General features: G+C 35.9%; 1 protein-coding gene across 1 annotated transcript in view; it reads right to left on the bottom strand.

The window, feature by feature from the left end:
* Positions 1-18,656, bottom strand: part of Necab1 (N-terminal EF-hand calcium binding protein 1) — a 146,588-nt gene that overhangs the window by 74,846 nt on the left and 53,086 nt on the right. Inside the window, exon 4 of the mRNA XM_015485766.2 lies at positions 6,694-6,719. Within this exon, the coding sequence (XP_015341252.1) occupies positions 6,694-6,719 (26 nt within the window). The remainder of the gene's footprint in view (positions 1-6,693; positions 6,720-18,656) is intronic.

The following is an 18,656-nucleotide window of genomic DNA, read 5'->3' as shown; positions in this document are numbered from 1 at the left end:
GGTTGACAAAGATGTCTAACCTTGTCTGTGCAATTATTTGTAATAAATGAAATCCCAGTGGACAACACTCTTGGGAACCAACATGAGGTTAATGTGGTTGCAGGATATTCATCAGTTGGAAAAATAATAAATATCAGAACAGAGTCTATAATAAGTTGAAGCAAGCAAAAAGTTAAAGAAAGATACAAAAGGGCAAGTTAATGTTTTTATTTTAATATATACACAATCTCAAAGAGAATTATATAGCAGTTTTAAATGCAACTCACAGAGATTTATAAAGTGGAAAGGAGAATTCAATGCTAAAGAAGTCATAAAAATAAAACAAGAGGTAATGCCACCTTTTCAAATAAATATTTCTTCCCTACATAAGACAAGTTTACTAGTCAGCTAAAGTTCTGCAGAGAATTTAAGTTGTCTTTCCACTTGGAAATCCTATGTATGTGGGCACATGCTGACCCACGCTGATAGAGTACACAAGAAAAATAATGACTCATAGCTTTGAAGTTAACTCCTATCTCAACTTCATCCACTTGCTCATCTCAAATCTTCAAGTAGTTAGAGAGAAAACAGCAATTTCTCAAGCAATGTACTAGGAAGCAAAGAGCGTAATTCTGAGAAGGGAAAGAACTACAGTACCCAATTGTACTGGATTGCAGTATAAACTAGAAATCTAAGGGTCAGGGTTATTTTGACGGATGCAGCTTAGTGTCACTCTAGCTCTTTGATAGCTTCCTCACTGAGGGACATATGCCAATGCGACAATAAGAGGGAAGTTAGATGATAGAGTCAGAGACCTCTAACATAGGTACAAGGAGATAATTCCCTTCCACTTTATTATGGTTAGCATTCATTTACTCATTTCAAAACCTAACACATTTATTCAGTGTTTCTTATGTGCCAGGGGCTGTAGAAGGAGTTTGAATAAGAAGATGAACAGACAGAGTCTCTACCTTTGGGGAAAGTACAAACAGGTATGGAAAATGAATATTAACTGAAATATACATGATCGATGTTCAAGGTGATGATTCAGAGTCCAGGTATAAGATATAATCTGAATAGAAGGCAAAGAATGCCTGCGTCTACCTGGGTAAGTTGGAGAGGATGTCATAAGAGTGAGATCAACAATGGCTCAATAATAGCTAAATAGGACCTAACCTGTTGGGCAACCAGAGAGGAGGCAAGGAAGTAGGTGATATCTTGTCATGTTGGCTGGAATATATGTATTTCAGCATTACTAGGACATGAAGGGCATGACTAGGAGGTATTTGAGGATGGGAGACAGCAAGATACTGAAAATCAGTGGTGAGAAAGGAAGCCAGATGTTCTGAAACCATTCCTTACAAGGTGCTCTAACTTTATTCTCGGGTCTAGGTTAGTATTTTTGACCATCTGCATCAGAATCCTCTAGTGTCCTGACTGTTCGAAGTGTGGTCTGTAGACTAGCAGTTTCATGTTAGTTCTTACTAGAACATAACATCTCAGGTTGACCCCAGACCTGCTAGATCACAATGTGCTTTTAAAAAAATAATTAATTAAATTTAACTAAGTAGAATGAACTAATTAATTAATCGATTGATTAATTAATTAAATTCAGATAGCATCTCACTATGTTTTCCAGGCTAGTCTCAAACTCCTGGGCTCAATGATGTTCCTTTCTCATCTCCCAAGTAGCTGGGACTATTGGAGTGCTGGTCCTCACCACTGCTCCAGGCTACAATCCCCATTTTAATAAGTTATTTGTAGGTACATTTAAGTTTGAGAAGCATTGCTCTAGGATACTTGTTGGGAATTATGATCACTTATAAGATCTCATCTACTAAATCAGAATCTTGGGGTTCCTAGGAGATTATGATGTGTAGATTAAATTTGAGACCATTATGGGTATTGGGAAGCCATGGAATAATTTTGAAAAAGACAGTGATTGTCGTTTTAGAAATATTTACCCTGAATGCAATGTGGATGATTTGGGGAATGTTGGTGACACCATCAAGAGAGACAAGAGCCGCAGTGATTGCCAGGAGCAATTTCATCATAGGACAAGGACCACGGCTATGCTGTGGGGTAGAAGAAGGGTAGTGATTTAGAACTTCAGTAGTCTCTCTGTGCAAATAAAATGTGGCAAGCAGGGAGAGGAGGTCAGAGATGGCTTTGGAATGCTGAACTTGAACTAATGGTTTATTCTTGTTATTGTGCCTCAGGTTTTTCATATGAATCATGGTGGCAGTGTGAGCTGGGCAAATGTGTTTTGTCCTTAAATCATGGCATTAGAGAGAAATAAAAACTTGGAACAAATATTGGTTCCTTGGAACTATTGCCTTTGGGTAACAATAACTTCCTTGCAAAAAAGATCTACTTTTATGGAAATCTGTACGTGGGTTCCCATTATGGACCTGGATTCAACAGAGTCATATTGCACTTAATGGAAATGTACAAGATTCAGTCCTCATCAGTTTAAGTGAAAAAAAATCTTTGGAAAGTAAAAAGAATCTGGACTTCGGTTGTAATGAAACAGTAGAGTACAATTTATAAACAGAGATATTAAACAAGTTAACTGTCAGAAAGCAAATTATCTTCTCATGCATATTCAATGAGACATCTTATCTAACAAAATGTTAATGAGAGGTTAGTTTCTCCCTTCCCTACTGCACTTAATCGGGGTGTTGTGTCATCAAATGACAGGTTTTATTTATTTATTTTTTGTTTTTATTCTGTACCTCAATCCTCCAAATTGTTAAGTTTTCAGGTTTGGCCTGAGAACTGCAAATCAGAACCAAAGGACCCATGGCTGCCACAAAGGTTGCACAGGCAATGGGGCTCACAGAGCATTTTCAAGAATTTAAATAAATGCCACAGCGCCTTGTTGGAACATCTGAAGTAGTAGACTTTAGAGAAGAGAAAATAACTGAGATGACAGGGAGTTAAAACCCCAGTGATCTGAAAAGAGGCATTTGTTAGCAATTCAGAATAAGGGTTATTTTGAGGAGGTGCAGATCAGTGTCACTCAATGTGTTCTATGATTCAATCACCTAGTGGCACCTGCCAGGTAGACACAGCTCTAACAGCATGGAAGAGGACAAACAGTCCTCTGTTTCCCAGCACCCAGGCTCACTGGCATAGGTCTCTCAGCACTGCAATTCTGCAGTATAACCAGGGGTGCCCAGCACTGTGGTGTGACCAAAGGTGCCTAGCACATCACCACTAAAAAGAATATTGCCCATGAAGCTAGTCATCTTTTATTCTGGGAGTTTCCTATATCATCGGTTTTTATAATATTATTTATAGACATCATCTATCTTTCAAAATAGTTTAATATTTAGTAGGTAACAACCAACAACACACTATTAAATATATTCTACCTTGGCCACAAAGCTTTCTTATGGATGCTTTCAGATAGAGTACTCTAGCTATGTGAACTTTCTTTGCAAGTATTCTTCCCTCATCTATAAATATCTCAAAATTCTTAGCTACCAAGTTCAAGATTTGCAAAAGGGTTCAGTCAAAGTGAGAAGGGTTATGAAAATAGTCATGAACTGGGTAGGACTGGGAAAGTAGTGATCATGCTCTCAATTGTTCAGATCAGAACTAAAGATGGCATGAATATAAAACCAAAGCCTCAATGCTAGAATTCAAAATTCTAAGTAAAAACCATTTGCTTATTGACCAATAGTGGTAAGAAAAGGCCAGAAGATGCTTTCAGGAAGGACTTTGTAATTATATGTGAAGAGAGAATAATCTTGGCACTCCTATGGACTGACAGTGGGTGTGTATGTCGGAAAAAGCTTAATTAGGAAATTACAATTTGAGGAATCCAACATACAAAACTTCTTGAACAAAAGAGCAAAGATAATACATATGGAAATAGTTACTTCAATGCTGTTTGTTCCAGTGAAGAGTTGGAAACAATCTGGAAAATCCATTAAAAAGGAATTTAATCCATTAAAGGGCAAAAAAATATATATAATAATGTAAATGAGATTCTATGTAAATTTTTTAATAAAATGAGGTAGAACAGTGTGCAGTTGTACCTATCATATAATATGATCTTGCTGCTGAAAAACAATAATATATACATACCTATCAATGTCAACATGTGCATAAAAACATTTTGAAGAATATGTTCAAAGCAGTTAGAACAGATCAGAATGGGGTAAGAGAAACTGACATTTTAATTTAAACACCTACGTGATTCTGTATTGTTAAAAAATTTTCAATAGTAGTTAAATATTACTTTCATAATTAAAATCACAAAAATAATTTTTTTAATCAATATTTTAATAGATTTTTATTTCTGGGCACATAATTGAGTAAGCTGACAAATTAAGCAAAAGCAACAAATTGAAAGTCTTAGATACCTGGAATTTTTAATTGGCTTCTAGAAGAAAGTACATGAAATCTCCTTTCTGTGCCAATCAAGCATTCCCCCTCCCACGCACATGAGGGAACTTGTGCAGGGTGTGAATCTACATATTTCACTTGCTAGAACTGAAGCATTTGGCTTTGATTAGAATCCAACTTAAATATTTACTTTATATTCACAAAATAATGAGAAATGAAACTACACTCTGGAAATTAAAATGCATATTCTTGAACAGAGAGGGGGAGGATTATAACATGATTGGGAATACAATCACTGGATTTTAAAAATATAGAGCAACTCTGTTGAATTAGACCTCATCTACTAGTTTCTTAACTAGAACTACGAGGATAAAATCATAGTCTTTTTCGTAGGTTCTTTATTATGGAAAAAGAAAATTAATAAAAAATTTGTGGTGATTAAGTGAAGATACACTACAATGTTTTAAAATTTGTAGTATTTTTAAAGGAAGATGGAGTTTAATGGAATATTCCTTAATGACAATGCAAGATAGCAAATAAAGAAGAGACACTAAATGTCTTTATCTTAAAATTCCCTGTAACAATCTGTTTTCTCAGCTGTGTTAATCAGAAAAAGTTAAATGGAAAATAAAATAAATTAGCTGAATGACTTGAGGAAATGATTACTTTGGTCTGACATATCTAGATAGTCAGAACAAATGTGTCCCATACCTTTGTGTAATTATCAAGATAATTTTCTCAGTTCTCAACTTTATTTCCCTGATAGGAGTTTTTTATACACATAGATGAGAGTGAACCACGACTTACCTCTATGATGATTGCTGTTCAACATGAAGCTGGTGGTATGGTCCACAGGGCCTTTCTACCCCCTTGGCACTGTATTATTGTGTGTGAACGGGGCCACTGCCCCATCAGGTATGAACACATGGTAAGATATTCTCTGCTGATGTTTCATGACTAACAAAAGCAAAGTACCTTGCATCTGTTTATCCCTATCTTGCTTTTTCAGTTGGATTCCTCTCCCTGAACCTGGGATGGACAATATGTGCTCCCTACAAGGAGCACAGTTGTTTGTTTTTTCAATTTCTTATTAAATGACTATTGGAAAATGACTATTTAAAGTTCTGCATTGTTTAAATAGTCATAGGTTATTAATAATGATTATATCAAATTCTGTCTTTGAAAAAATAATTCCTGGAATTTATGTTTCTCTCTGTAACATACTGGAGAGATAATGCATAATAACGACAAATATAAGCTGTATCTACATTTTACCTTCTCTGTGACTCTGGGAACTTTACGTCTCTGTGGCATAGTTTTTCTGCCCCAAGACAGGGTTAATAATAATTTGTTTCTTAGGTTTTAAGTGAGTTCATAGTTGGTGATTGTGGTCTTGTTTTTTTTCAGTTATGGTCCTGAAATCCTGCATTTTAACACTTTATCCCAGCATCACCCATCTTAGTGTTGCTCAACTACTTTGCTAAAATGGAAGAGAACCTCTTTTCAATTATAAAATGCGTTTTGAAGGTTTTGATAAACTCTAAAATTGTAAGAATTATGACTCTGGAAGTACTTGTGATTTCAGTTAGAATTTCCAGAAAAATTCACTTCTAACCACCAAGAAGTCCCAGGCTGCCTAGACAATAATCCCAAACATGGACAAAGATTATCTCATCCATTTATCTTAAAGTGTAAAGTTTCTGCCCTTCCAGTAGTCAAAGAGATAAGATTGTTTCAAATATAATGTTCCATAATTGCTCTGCAACAAAGAATAAATTTGAGATATATTTACTTTTGCACATTTCTAATTTTTGACTTTTGTTTTCAACTACAAAGATGAAGAAAATAAATGAAGAGGCCATTAAACCAGGCATTTGTAAAGATTCATCTCTCCCATTTGAATCATTTGTTTTCTGAGTGACATTTAAAATTCTAGAACAGTTTAGGCAGGTATGGGACAAAGTTATTTTTACTTTTCAAGGAGACAGCTTTGCAAAACAGTAACAAAAGGCTCTGCACGTTATATTGTGAAGAGAATAATGAGGTTGTATTAAACACCAATTTAAAGATATATTCAAACTAGGGGAGACTTAGCTCTTGTGAAACTAATGCACTGATTACAATAACAATTCTCCTTCCATGAACAAATTAAAGAAGCCCAAATCTTTCTGCAGTGGAATGCACACTTGAGAGAAACTCATGGATACAGGAAAAATCCCTTGAGATCTTTGATTTATCTTTTATTTGTAGCAGAATTCCTAATCTATAATATTAATTCAAAGGTGTATAGACATACACCAGAAAAATTTTTCACTTCTAAAACAAGTAATGGGCTTGATTGGTCTAAAAGAAACTTACCACATAGCTCCTCTGTATCAAGATTGCTGAAAAGATGAAAAGAAAAAAGGTGTTATTACTTTGGCAATATTTTTCTTATACATTTTCTTTTTTTGTGTGATGCTGGGGATTGAATCTAGGGCCTTGCTCATGATAGACATTGTTCTACTATGAAGCTATACTCTCAGCCTTCCATTTAAAATTTTTAACAGTTAGATAACAATCATTCTAAAATCTATGTTATTAATTAATAAATAGCATGTATTTAGAATAATGCTATTTAAAATTCTACATTGTTTAAATAGTCATAGGTTATTAAGAGTGAATATATCAGATTTTGTCTTTGAAAAACTAACTCCTGGAATTTATGTCCCTCTCTCTAACATACTGGAGAGATAATATATAATGATGAAGATTATAAGCTTTGGGGCCTAATTTTTGAATTCCAATCCTGCATCTACAATTTACCATCTCTGGGACTCTGGGTACTTTACATCTCTGTGTCATAGCTTTTCTGCCCCAAGACAGTGTTGTAGGGACAGATGAGGCAAGGCACCGAAGATAGCAGGAAACAGTTTTATTTGGCTGCAGCCAGATTCAAAGGGCACAGCTTTTGCTGTAATCAGTTAATCCCCTAAATCTTGAGTTCAGGTAGTTTCAGAATTTTATACCCAGCATGTAAGGGGAGGGGTTCAGAAGTTCACATAAAAGCAGCTTTTTCTTTCATTGTTCTGGGAAAGTTAACCCTTCAAGAACAACATCTGATAAGAGCAGAGCTTCTTCTCCCCTTTTCTCCCCTCCCCCTGCCAGCTGTTTCCATGGAGCCCAATTGGTAACGTCTCTTATCTTAGAAATATAGACATCTCTGTGAAGCATCAGCTCAAGGCTAGAGGCCTTGCTAAAGGATTTTTCTTTTTTTTTTTTTTTATCACATTTTGCATTTACAAACACACCTCTACAAACTACTATACTGGATACACTGGATACATGTTTGTGAAAAACAGGTAAAGAAGAGTTTAGCACCTGGAGTGCTTATTTCTTCCTAGCCACTGGCCAAGTAATAGAGCAACAAGAAAATAGGAAGTTTAACTACATCAAACTATTTTGTACAGACTCTTTTGCTTATAGTCTTAAAATCAATTATGTTGAAGATTTCAGGAGAAACTTAGTTAAGATTTTTTTTGTGGAGGAGGGGGTGCCACTACAATAGAGTTAATAATAATTTCTGTCTCCTAGGTTTTAAGTAAGTTAATACATAATAAAGCATTTGAGATTCACTGGAACAAAGTAAACATTTGATAAACGGTAGCTATCGTGATTCCTTATTTGACAGAACTGCTAGAATGTCCATACCCAAATATAGTCTCTGAGATAAATTTGATTCAATCATATTTCAAGTGATTTCTAAAACATAATAAAGAGTTACATGGCTCAATATTTAGATGTGCATATTGGAAACCCTTTACTCTTATGAAGATGAATGCAAAATGCCCAGATAAAATTTTAGCATATATAAAATATTATTATCTGAAGAATAATGCCATTGACAGGGAAACTTTGGTACAGAAGTGTAAAGATGTTTAAATATTAGGTAATGAGTCAATGTAACTGCATCAAAATTAGCAGGATAAAAATCATCATATTAATAAGTGCTGAATGAGAATTTTATAACACAATAGTAATTCATAATTTTAATAATGTTCAAAATGGAGTAAGAATAGAAATAAGCCTCTTAAAGATGCTAAAGTCTATTAAAAATCAAATGCAAAATCAGTTAATTGAAATTTTTTGACTTTATCCAGTTATCACATGTCAAAGTTCAATGTAAATAACTTTCATAATCCAGTTCTCCTTTAAATAGTAGTAGGGGTTGCTGTACAGAGGGATAGTGGAATGAATATTCCAAACTGGAACTTTTACCAGTTCCATCAATCATTTTGCTACATAATTTTAAATTCAAGATATCATTCTATGGCCCTGAATATTTGACCTTGGATATATATTTCCATACTTTGGTGAATCTTTTATTAAAGTAATATTTGCCACCAAATGGAATATGTAAAGTGTTTTTCAGTAGTTTTGGTGTGGCTCCTAGACATTCATTCATATATTCCACAAATATTTATTGCTATGTGCTAGGCACTGATCCAACTGCCATCAACATGTAAGGTTGCAGTAGAGACCAAAACTATATCAGACTGCTACTCTCTAGGAGCTCAATTAAGAGGTAGATTCAAACAATAAATAATTAATTAAATTATAATAAAATAGTTGATATAGGGGAAATGGGGAACTGGCAAAAGGTATTAGTAATATTTCATAAAGGAGAGTATATCTGAGCTAAATTTAAATTTTTAAATATAAATAGAAAAGGCAGGTAAAGAAAGAACTTTCTGCTTAGGAAACACAGTTTGCAATAAAAATTAAAAGTGTGCAGAGTATGCTATTCAGTTCCAAAATACCTTCAAAATACCTTTTGACTGAAAGGTAGGTCATTAATGAGGAAAATGAGACTAAAAAATGAAAGGCATGATGCAATAGTTAAAGAAGTTCTCCTTACATTTTTATCAACTTGCAAAGAAGAATTTTAAGAAGGTGAGTAACATGGTAGGATTTACTCTTTGAAAAGGTCACTGACAGGTGAGCTGAGATTGGACAGAAAGAATATGAAAGGGAGGCAAGGAGTCCAGTTTGCCTTATAACTACAGTCTGGCCCAGATGTTGAGTGGGGCACACAACCCAAGGGGTGTGCAAGGCCATCCCAGGGGGTGGGTGAACAGCAAGAAGAGATATTTGAACTTCTATTTGTATTTATATTTAATCTTAAACTTTGTTATTTATTTTTGTGTCATTTAAAAATGTATAAATATTAGTACAGAGGTGAATTTATATTTAAAAATCTGTATATCTATATTTGCATTGTAAGCTAAAAACCAGTACCTAACAACAGAGCCTGGGAGGGAGGCAGAAAAGAACAGATGTGAAGGATATTGAGGTGAAACCAATAACACTTGAAAATTTATGCAGAATTAGATAGCTTAGACGTTTGTAATAATACTGCTGCAAACTTTTTGGTCATGAAAATACACGTTGTTTTGTAATTTTAGTGTTTTTATAGAACTTCAGACTTGAGAAAGACATTAAAGATCACTTTGTTTTTCTGTTTTCCTCAGAATGGCTCAAAGGTTCATAATGAGATTATTTAGAATTTCCAGAAGAATGAAGAGCCCCAATCCATTAATGTTCAAGACAGTAGCTCTGCTTGTTTCTTAAGATGACGGTGTCTGTCAAATGCTAGTTTGTGTTCTCAAACACGCCTTCATTCAGCTGTTTCTGTGCCATGTTGTTAGTAGCGGGTAGTAAGACAATTCTTTTTACGGTAGGCTCACATGGGTGAATTCTAGTAGAATTGATTTCATACCAAGATTTATCTCCTTCCTATGGTAACAAGGAATTTCCAAGGAATAGTAAGCCATAGACATTTTTAGAGCATATCTGATGACCTGTCATATTTTATTGCTTCTTCTTATGTTTACAGCAAAAACACTGTAATATTTTAATAATGCCATTGCATTAAACAAAGTAGAGAGTGTGTGCTAAATGGAAAGAATAAATGCTGGTTTTATATAGTCACCATGTTCTTACTGAAACAAAACCAGAGGGGTGTTACTCTGGGAATGCATTCTCTGCTAGATGCCAGAGAGGGGTAAATAATAAAGACATTCATTGAAGCCTGATTGGCAGGAATGAAGGAAAAAAAAGACAAAACATACTAAATGTTCATTAGATGACTAACTCCGTAAATTGTATATCATTATAGAATCATTAAAATGTATCCAAAAAGTTGCCAATAGCTTGGGGAAATGCTTTTGCTAAAAATTATATAAATTTCAAACCAGAAATAAGTGGTATATAAAAGGATAAAAATGCATTTTAAAGGCCTGGAAGAAAATGAGAAATGATATCAGTGGTGAGTCACTTTGCTTCTGGGTGTTGGACTTTGGGTGGGTTTGTTTTTCCATTCTTTATAATTTTCTAAATTGCTGTTTTCTTATTTATTAGAAGACTTCATTCATAATGAAAAAAAGAAAATAACTTTGTGGTTAAAAAATGGGAAAAAAAAAAAGAAAAAGTAAGAGGTGTTAAGGGTAACGGGTAAGGTTCATAGTAGTTTTATTCATGTTACTTAATTTCTGATAAACCTACCTGATGTAAATTGCATTCAATCTATCAGTTGAACCTGGTGCTCAATTTTACAAAAAGCATCATTTTGACATTTTGAGTAAAACATTGCACAACACACACAATTCAACACCATTCAATTACAACACTTAGGGGTAGTGGACATTGTTTTGACTTTACTCTTCTATGTTGGGCACTCTAAATTGTGAAGAAATCAAGTTTCTTTTCTTGAGAATTGTGTTTGCTACTAAGAAAAATACAGAATATTGAGGATAGGCAATCTGATTTCTGTTGGGAATTCAGAATCCTTACTCTCAATTCTAGGTCACTTCCTCGGAACAATTTCATACTGAGGTTAACTTTCTTAGTTATCTCTCTGACATATTTTCCTACAGACTTAGCTGGCTTTAACCTTCCAACTTATTAAATATAAGAAAAAAGGATCGTATCTTTGTTACCCCAAACCCACCATTTTATATTCCTCTTTGCTGCTTCTGATACTGTTCATTTCTTTTTTAGTTTATTCTTTTCAAAACTGAGATTTCCATAGACTGTGGATCTTTGCTGGAATCTTTAACTCTGAGTTCTAGCTCGTGTTTTACTGAGCTTCCTATTCATTGCTCATCGGTTCTGGATATTACCAGTGCAAAGGGATTTCTTGTTTTCATTTGGCAAAGCAGTTTACTAAGCAATCCTGGACTTCTTAAAAGCCCAAAGGAGTTAATTTAGGCTTACAAAGATATTTACTTTTCAATAGTATTTGAGGCAAGAAATATCTGACTCAGTGAGCAACATGCTTAGATATTCGGATGAATTAATGTAGTGCCGCACACATTGGTTTATTGGCAAACTAGCAGACTGGGTAAGTAACAAATATGCTCAGCTATCATTGTGTTCCTCATTTTACACAGTAATATTATGATCTGTCAATTCACTAAGGATCATCTAAGCAGAATATATATTTTTTAATTATCATCAGGGCAAATGTGTTGAGGTAGTTCCAACTTTCCAAACAAAATAGTAGTAACAAAAATCAACAGAAGCAATGTTAGGAGATTAGAAGATACTGGATCTTGCAAACATTTTGACTAGCATTTAACTCTATGAACTATATTTTCATGGTCACACAAGAATCTGGTTAATAGTGGAAGAATAGGGTGGATTGTGGAAAAGGCTGGGACATGGGATTAAATGTGCCTCTTGCCATAGATAGATGCTGTAGTCACAACCCAAACTGAGTTGAGCTCTATGAGCTGGGAGACTTTACCCTAGAGAAATGTGGTAACATAACAGATAAGGGCCAAAGGGATTTCAGGAACAGATGTGATTCAGCTACCCAACCAGCAGGAGCCAATGTTTTAGCTACCAGAAACCTGAGCTTGCAGCAGAATAGTATGGTGCAGCATAAACACAGACCTTGTGTCTAGAGAGATGAGGATACTGCATGGGTTATCAGGGGCTTGGACTGTTCAGTGATCCAAGAAAACCAGAGCCAGGGTTGGAGTTGAGATTAGTGTTCATAATGAAGACAAGTCAGTTCCAGATACAAGATGATACATAAGGCCAGGCTGTCAACATAGTCCAACCTGATGTTGGGTCCTAGAATATGAGAAACACCTGGTGACAGCTTTTAAATATGTTCTGTGTAAACTGTAATTATTTCTAGAATGCAGAGTGGGTGAGAAACTGTAATCCATAGGTCAAATGGCCCAAGTGTATGGACATGAGGGCTATAGAGACTTGTATCAGACAGCATTAGGTGTCTAGTTCATTTGAAGTGTGGACAATGGAGTGTACAGTGACCATCACACATTTTGCAATTTGTTTTCCTCTACAAGAGGAGTCTGTAGTAGTTTAGTCTACAGCAGGTACTATAAGCGAATCTGAATTTCTCTGATACTGAAGCCAGGTAAGGTCATACTATTTTTTCACACATAAACAGAATCTAATATATGAGAGACAAAAATGGAATTGGAAAAACATATTTGTCTTAAGCCAAAAGTTATCCATTTTTCACATTCAGGATATTTTAATTAAACATTTTCTACACACATTATAGTGGGTTGACTGATCTCTTCCATACAGACTCGTTCAATCCTAAACCTGGTACCTGTGAATGCGATCTTATTGGATAATAAGGTCTTTAAATATAGCCAAGTTAAGACAAAGTCTCATTATAAGAGAAAGGAGAGATTTGGATACAGAGACACACCGAGAGAAGGCCACGTGAAGAGAGAGAGAGAGATTGAAATTCTGTAGCCACATGCCAAGGCACAGGAAGGATTGCCAACAGCCACCAGGAGCTGGAAGAGGCATGGGAAGATTCTGCTTTGGAGAATTCAGGGGAGTGTGGTCCTGCCAAAACTTTTTATTGGACTCCTAGCCTTCAGAACTGTGAGAACATAAATTCTTGTTGTTTTAAGACACTCAGTTTGTGGTATTTTGTCACAGCAGCCCTAGTTCAAGCAGCCATACTTATGGAGTAGCATCACTTTTTTGGCTAGCTGTCCTTTCAGCACTCTGTGAACTAAAGAGCTATTCAACACTTGGAAGTTACTATGCTGCACGAGATACACTGATGTTTGGTAATTCAAAAATGAAAATTTATGCTACCCTAGAGGGTCTATCATGGGGAAAAAAACAAATAAGAATTCATAGTTAAATGCAAATAACTTGCATGAACAACTTGGCATATGCTAGATATGGTGTGGAGAATTTACTCTATGACTTAGATAACATTAATCCTGTTGAGTGGGGTGGGGTGGTGGTTTGGGGAGGCCTTAGGCCTAAGTTAAATAAATTATCCGAGGTCACCCATCTAATGAGTAGTGGGGCCAAGATTCTAACCAAGCATGACTGACTTGAGAATTCTCTTATCTACTCATAAAGGAACTTGGACTCAATGATAGATATTTGGATCAGCAGCACATGGGGGTCCTCAGGCCACAGGAATAGTTAAGCTACGTAAAATGTTTCAAGTGAGGACCCCAGGGGGATCATGGAAGAACCTGCCATTAGACTCTTCATGCCAAAGCTCCATCTCATCAGAGTTACCAAGATGAGATAATGAAGCCACTCTGTCCCCACTGACTCCAAGTTATGCCAGGGCAGGGACTAGGTCCCACTCACTGGACCTTCAAGTATTGAACAGAGCAACTGACACCAGACAAGAACCTGGCTGATGTCTTTTGAATTGAATCCATCATTTCAGACACCAGTGAAAGAAGACAGACTGCAAAAGAGCTTTAATATGATGGCCAGAGAGTAACCCAAGGAGATTGAAGCCTCAAAATCCAAGGAGAAGAGAGTTCTAAGATTTCCAAGTATTTAAGAAAATGCATGGTAAGGACTAGAAAAGAACTACTGCAATTCACATTTAGTAACATTGGCAATTTTGGATGCAATGGTTTCAATCCTTTCCTGTAATGTGGAGCCTTGGCAATGCAGGACAGTGACTCTGAGAAATGAGGCATGAAAGCAAGAAATGAGGCTTGACTAGGGAGTCAGAGGGAGATAGGTTCAAATGAAGGAAGAAAGTCAGTTATATTTACAGGCCCGAACCAAGCAGCTGAGAGGAAAGAAGGTAACTGATGGAGAGAGGCCACAGCAGAGAGATAGGACACCACTGTCAGACTCCACCTCTCAGCATTATTTGTCTACACTATGTCTCCATACAAAACCTGCATCTCCTAGCAATGAAACATAATCTGCAAAGAATATCTCCTGCACTGTAAGTGGAGCCTTAAATCTATTATAATTATACACTCTGTGTTAATAGCAGTAAGCTCAATAATTATATACACAATAATATACTCTGTTACTCCTCTGTTTGGGCTCTTTGGAGATCTTAATAATATTCAGCAGGGACAAAAACCTGCTTATGCAAAAGGACAGTCTCCAAGTGACCATAGAATATTTGACCTTGCTCTCTCTTCACCCAAGCATGATGCCTAACATAAACATGTGTCTTTCATGGAAAATTTTCTAAGGACTCATGTGAAGGTTCCTCTGTACCTTTTTCTTTACAGTTTATTTTCAACATTGCATTAGTTATGAATTGCTGATACTCTTTTTATCTTTAGTCTTGTCCTTTCAGTCCAACTTCCATCTTTTTATTTTTTTAAACTTGGACATACCGCCATTAGTTATACCAGTGCTTCTTAAACATTGTGTACATAAGAGTAATGTGGAGGGCTTGTTGAAACACAGGTTCCTGGGCCCCATGCCCAGAGATTCACTACTGTGGAATTTCTGTCAAGCTTCCAGTGTTGCTGTTGCTGGTGATTCCAGGATCACAATTTGAATGGCAGTGATTGACACCTCAATAGTGTATCTAAGGTCAGCATCTTTCTTCTTTGTCCAAGTTTGACTGATAGTTTCTATAACCTCAGCATCAGGAAACACAAGCAGCACCTGTGAGATCACACCATCCCTGCCTCACTTACACAAACTCCTGCCATATAAGAGAGAACCTTCCCTCATTACTTCAAGTGTTTGCAAATAGATGATTCTGGAGCCTCCCTTGAGAAGATTCAAATAAAAAATCAAGATGAAATTTTATCCAATGCTCTGGTTTTGAACAGATTTCTAAATATAAAGTTAAAAAAAAATTGCATTTTGAATGTTATATCAGTTATAAAAGTTGGACATGGCACCAGCATAATGGGTCTAACATTTAAAGGTATTCTTTTGTGACAGTATGTCACATTCAGAAGACAAAACAAGCAGTCTGAATTTACAGTTATACATTAAGGTAATACCGGAGAGATGGCAGGGAGAAAGAATCATAAAAATATACCAGACACCGTTTTCATTAAAATGTGCTGTATAATTGCTGATGCAGAAAACAACCGACAAGCAGTTGCTGTAGCTTGGCACTGTATTCTTAACTCTGAGAATTTTTGAACTCTAATTGGCTATTTGATATCTGTTGCCTTTCAGAAGTGAAAAAGCCCATCCTGGGTTTTGATGTTCTCAGAGGACAATATGACTCTCCATGCACCCTCCAATTAGTTTTTCTGTTTTCTCTCATTGCTTCTCTGCTCCCCAATACTTCCACCCTCCACCAAATCAGAGCTTCCAGGAGTTCCACTTCCCTTTTCTTTTTTCTGGTTAACTTTCTTCTGATCTCTTCCACCTCCTGCTTCTTCTCACACTTTGCACTAGGTAAAGCTTCGCCTCTGCCCCCACATAGCAATGGAACAGAACAGAACAATCCCGAGTGAAAACCCATGACAGAGGATAAGAGAAGGATGATTGGTCCCAAATCTAGGGATTCCCTAGAATCCCTGTGACAAGCTTCATACCAGGAGTCTTCAGTTATACAAGTCAGTGTCATTTCTCCCTCCTCCCTTCCTCCCTTCCTCCCTCTATTCTTTACTCTCTTGCTGAAGATGGTTTGAGTTGGGTTTCTGTCTCATGTGGCTGAAAGAAGTCTGGCTAAAACAGAAAATTCATAACCAACGAGAGCACTACTGAAGGACAACTTAATCTTCCCTTCACACGAGACACATGTGTTTTTGCTGGGCTCAGCTGCATCTGTTCCTGGGTATTTTAGTTCCTCCCTTCATCTCTCCTTTTTCTGCTCTCTCACTTCTTTCCTTCCTTCCTCCTTTTCTGCACCCAACAGTTGTTTATCTAGCTCCTCCTCCTGAAACTCTTCTGGAATCTCACAAATCTCCAGAGCAGAATTTCTCAAACTCTTGTGAAGGATGAAAGTTTTGTGTGTCCAATTCCTAGCAGACTGATATTCTTATAGGACACTGTCAAAATGAATGCCTAGATCATGAGCCTGGATGTGACTGCCATATTAAATTGCTTTAAAGTTCTCTCAGTGTTCTCAGGTTTTTGGCTTATCTCCATGTGGATAAGTAAGTTTGTGGACGTGCACCAGCTTGCAGACCACTCACTTTGAGTAGCACTCATGTATGTAGCAGCTGCAGTTCAGCTACAGCGGGTTTTAATACTTTTATTTCAGAACTTATTTCTAAGAAATATGTTTTGCACTGGCACAATATGGGATAAAAACTCAGTTCTCCCTGGTTCTTCCATGAATATGATAAGTCTCCATTGTCTAATCTCCTGAAATAACTAAATATTTGGAAAAATCTGATTTTAACTAAAAAAACAAAGAGCCTATGACTCTAGGTCTTAAAGATTTAGCAAATAATGTAAAGAAAGTATTAAACATATTAAGGACTTTTATATAAAATGTCGTGGCATCATATAAAATTGTTTCACTAATACATACTTCCACAAAATGGGTAGGTCTAATAATTAAGTCTTAGAAGACTCATGCATACAGTTTTGTAAATATACAAAAATAGCACCAGAAAATTGTCCCAATTTAGAAAACTTGATTGATATTACTAGGAATGTCCAAATTTTCTTAAAAATGAAAAGAATTCAGAGAAATACAAACGTGGAGAGTGAGGAAAATGATGGGTTTGGAGCCTCTTTATAGTTTTCTTTTTATGTGATAAAAACTGTTGTGCATAATTCTGAATCTTGCACGCTTCATAAAATGCTTGATCTTTTTTTCTATTAATATGTCTAAAATCCAATCTTGTGGACTTATTTCAAACATCAGTTGCCCTTTGAGAATTCAATCATTGTCATCAGACAGAATAAGAAAAGCAAGTAGAACATTGTAGAAAATTATTCAATACAATTCAGAAAGACAGTGTTGGGAGAAAAAAAAATGAATTCCTCCTTTTCTTTCTCTTTTTAAAAAATCAGTATCATGTTTTTAACCAAAATCCATTCAAGTATTTGAGATAAGACATGAGGGGATAGAAATTCTTCTAGAGTTTACATATATTAATGTTGTTAAAAAAGGAAAAGGTCACAAAACTTAAACACTAATTGTGAAAAATAGAAAATGCTAACTATAAGTGAATAGGAGGCAATCTCATGTGAAACCAAGATACCTCCTTTGCAGATACTTTGTACTTTATATGTGAATTGATGGAGGGGGTCAAGGAAAATACAAAAACATTGCAGACTTTGCATACTCTTTATATCTCTAATGTTCAATGGCACTTTTTCCATTTCACTTATTAATTTATCTATTTGAAATATAGCTGAATAGTGATCTTATATTATAAAAATTATCTCCATGTAAGTTCATGGACTTGCACCAGCTTGCAGCCCACTAAATTCAAATGTAAGTAAATACAAATATCTGCATACATATGCTGAACAATACATTCCTTTAACAGCCTGCATACCTGTCTTCAGGACCAGTAAGTGGAAACTGACTCGTTGGTTTGACTCATAAAATGCCTCACATTACTAAAATTTCTAAAACTAATTTTACAAGTTTATTTCGAATATCACCATTGTCATTGAGAATTTTGTATTTGTCATCATATAGTGTATCTATTTGTTAGGACAGGTAATAAATGTACATGGAGTAGGGGCTGAGGCAAGAGGATCATTAAGTTCAGGGCTAGCCTCAGCAACTTAGTAAAACCCTGTCTCTAAGTAAAATACCAAAAAGGGTTGGAAAAATGGCTCAGTGGTTTAGAATCTCTGAGTTCAATCCCTGGTGCACACACACATACACACACACACATACACACACACACACAAAGGCAATATTCTGAACTATGCTTTTTCTTGCTTTTTTGGTAGAGGAGCTGCCTTTCCTGAGTTTAGAATTTGGAACATATTCCGTGTGTTGGGGTATTCGTATTCCCTGCCCAAATGTTGCTGTGCATGCTTTCTGAGCCTGTGCAAGCATCTTCCCCAGATTTACTGAAGAGACCAGGCCACTGCATTGGCACCTAGGGAATGACGGG

Source organism: Marmota marmota, unplaced genomic scaffold (genome assembly GCF_001458135.2).
Source record: "Marmota marmota marmota unplaced genomic scaffold, marMar, whole genome shotgun sequence".
NCBI lineage: Eukaryota > Metazoa > Chordata > Mammalia > Rodentia > Sciuridae > Marmota > Marmota marmota.
This window is presented reverse-complemented; position numbering and strand designations above follow the sequence as displayed.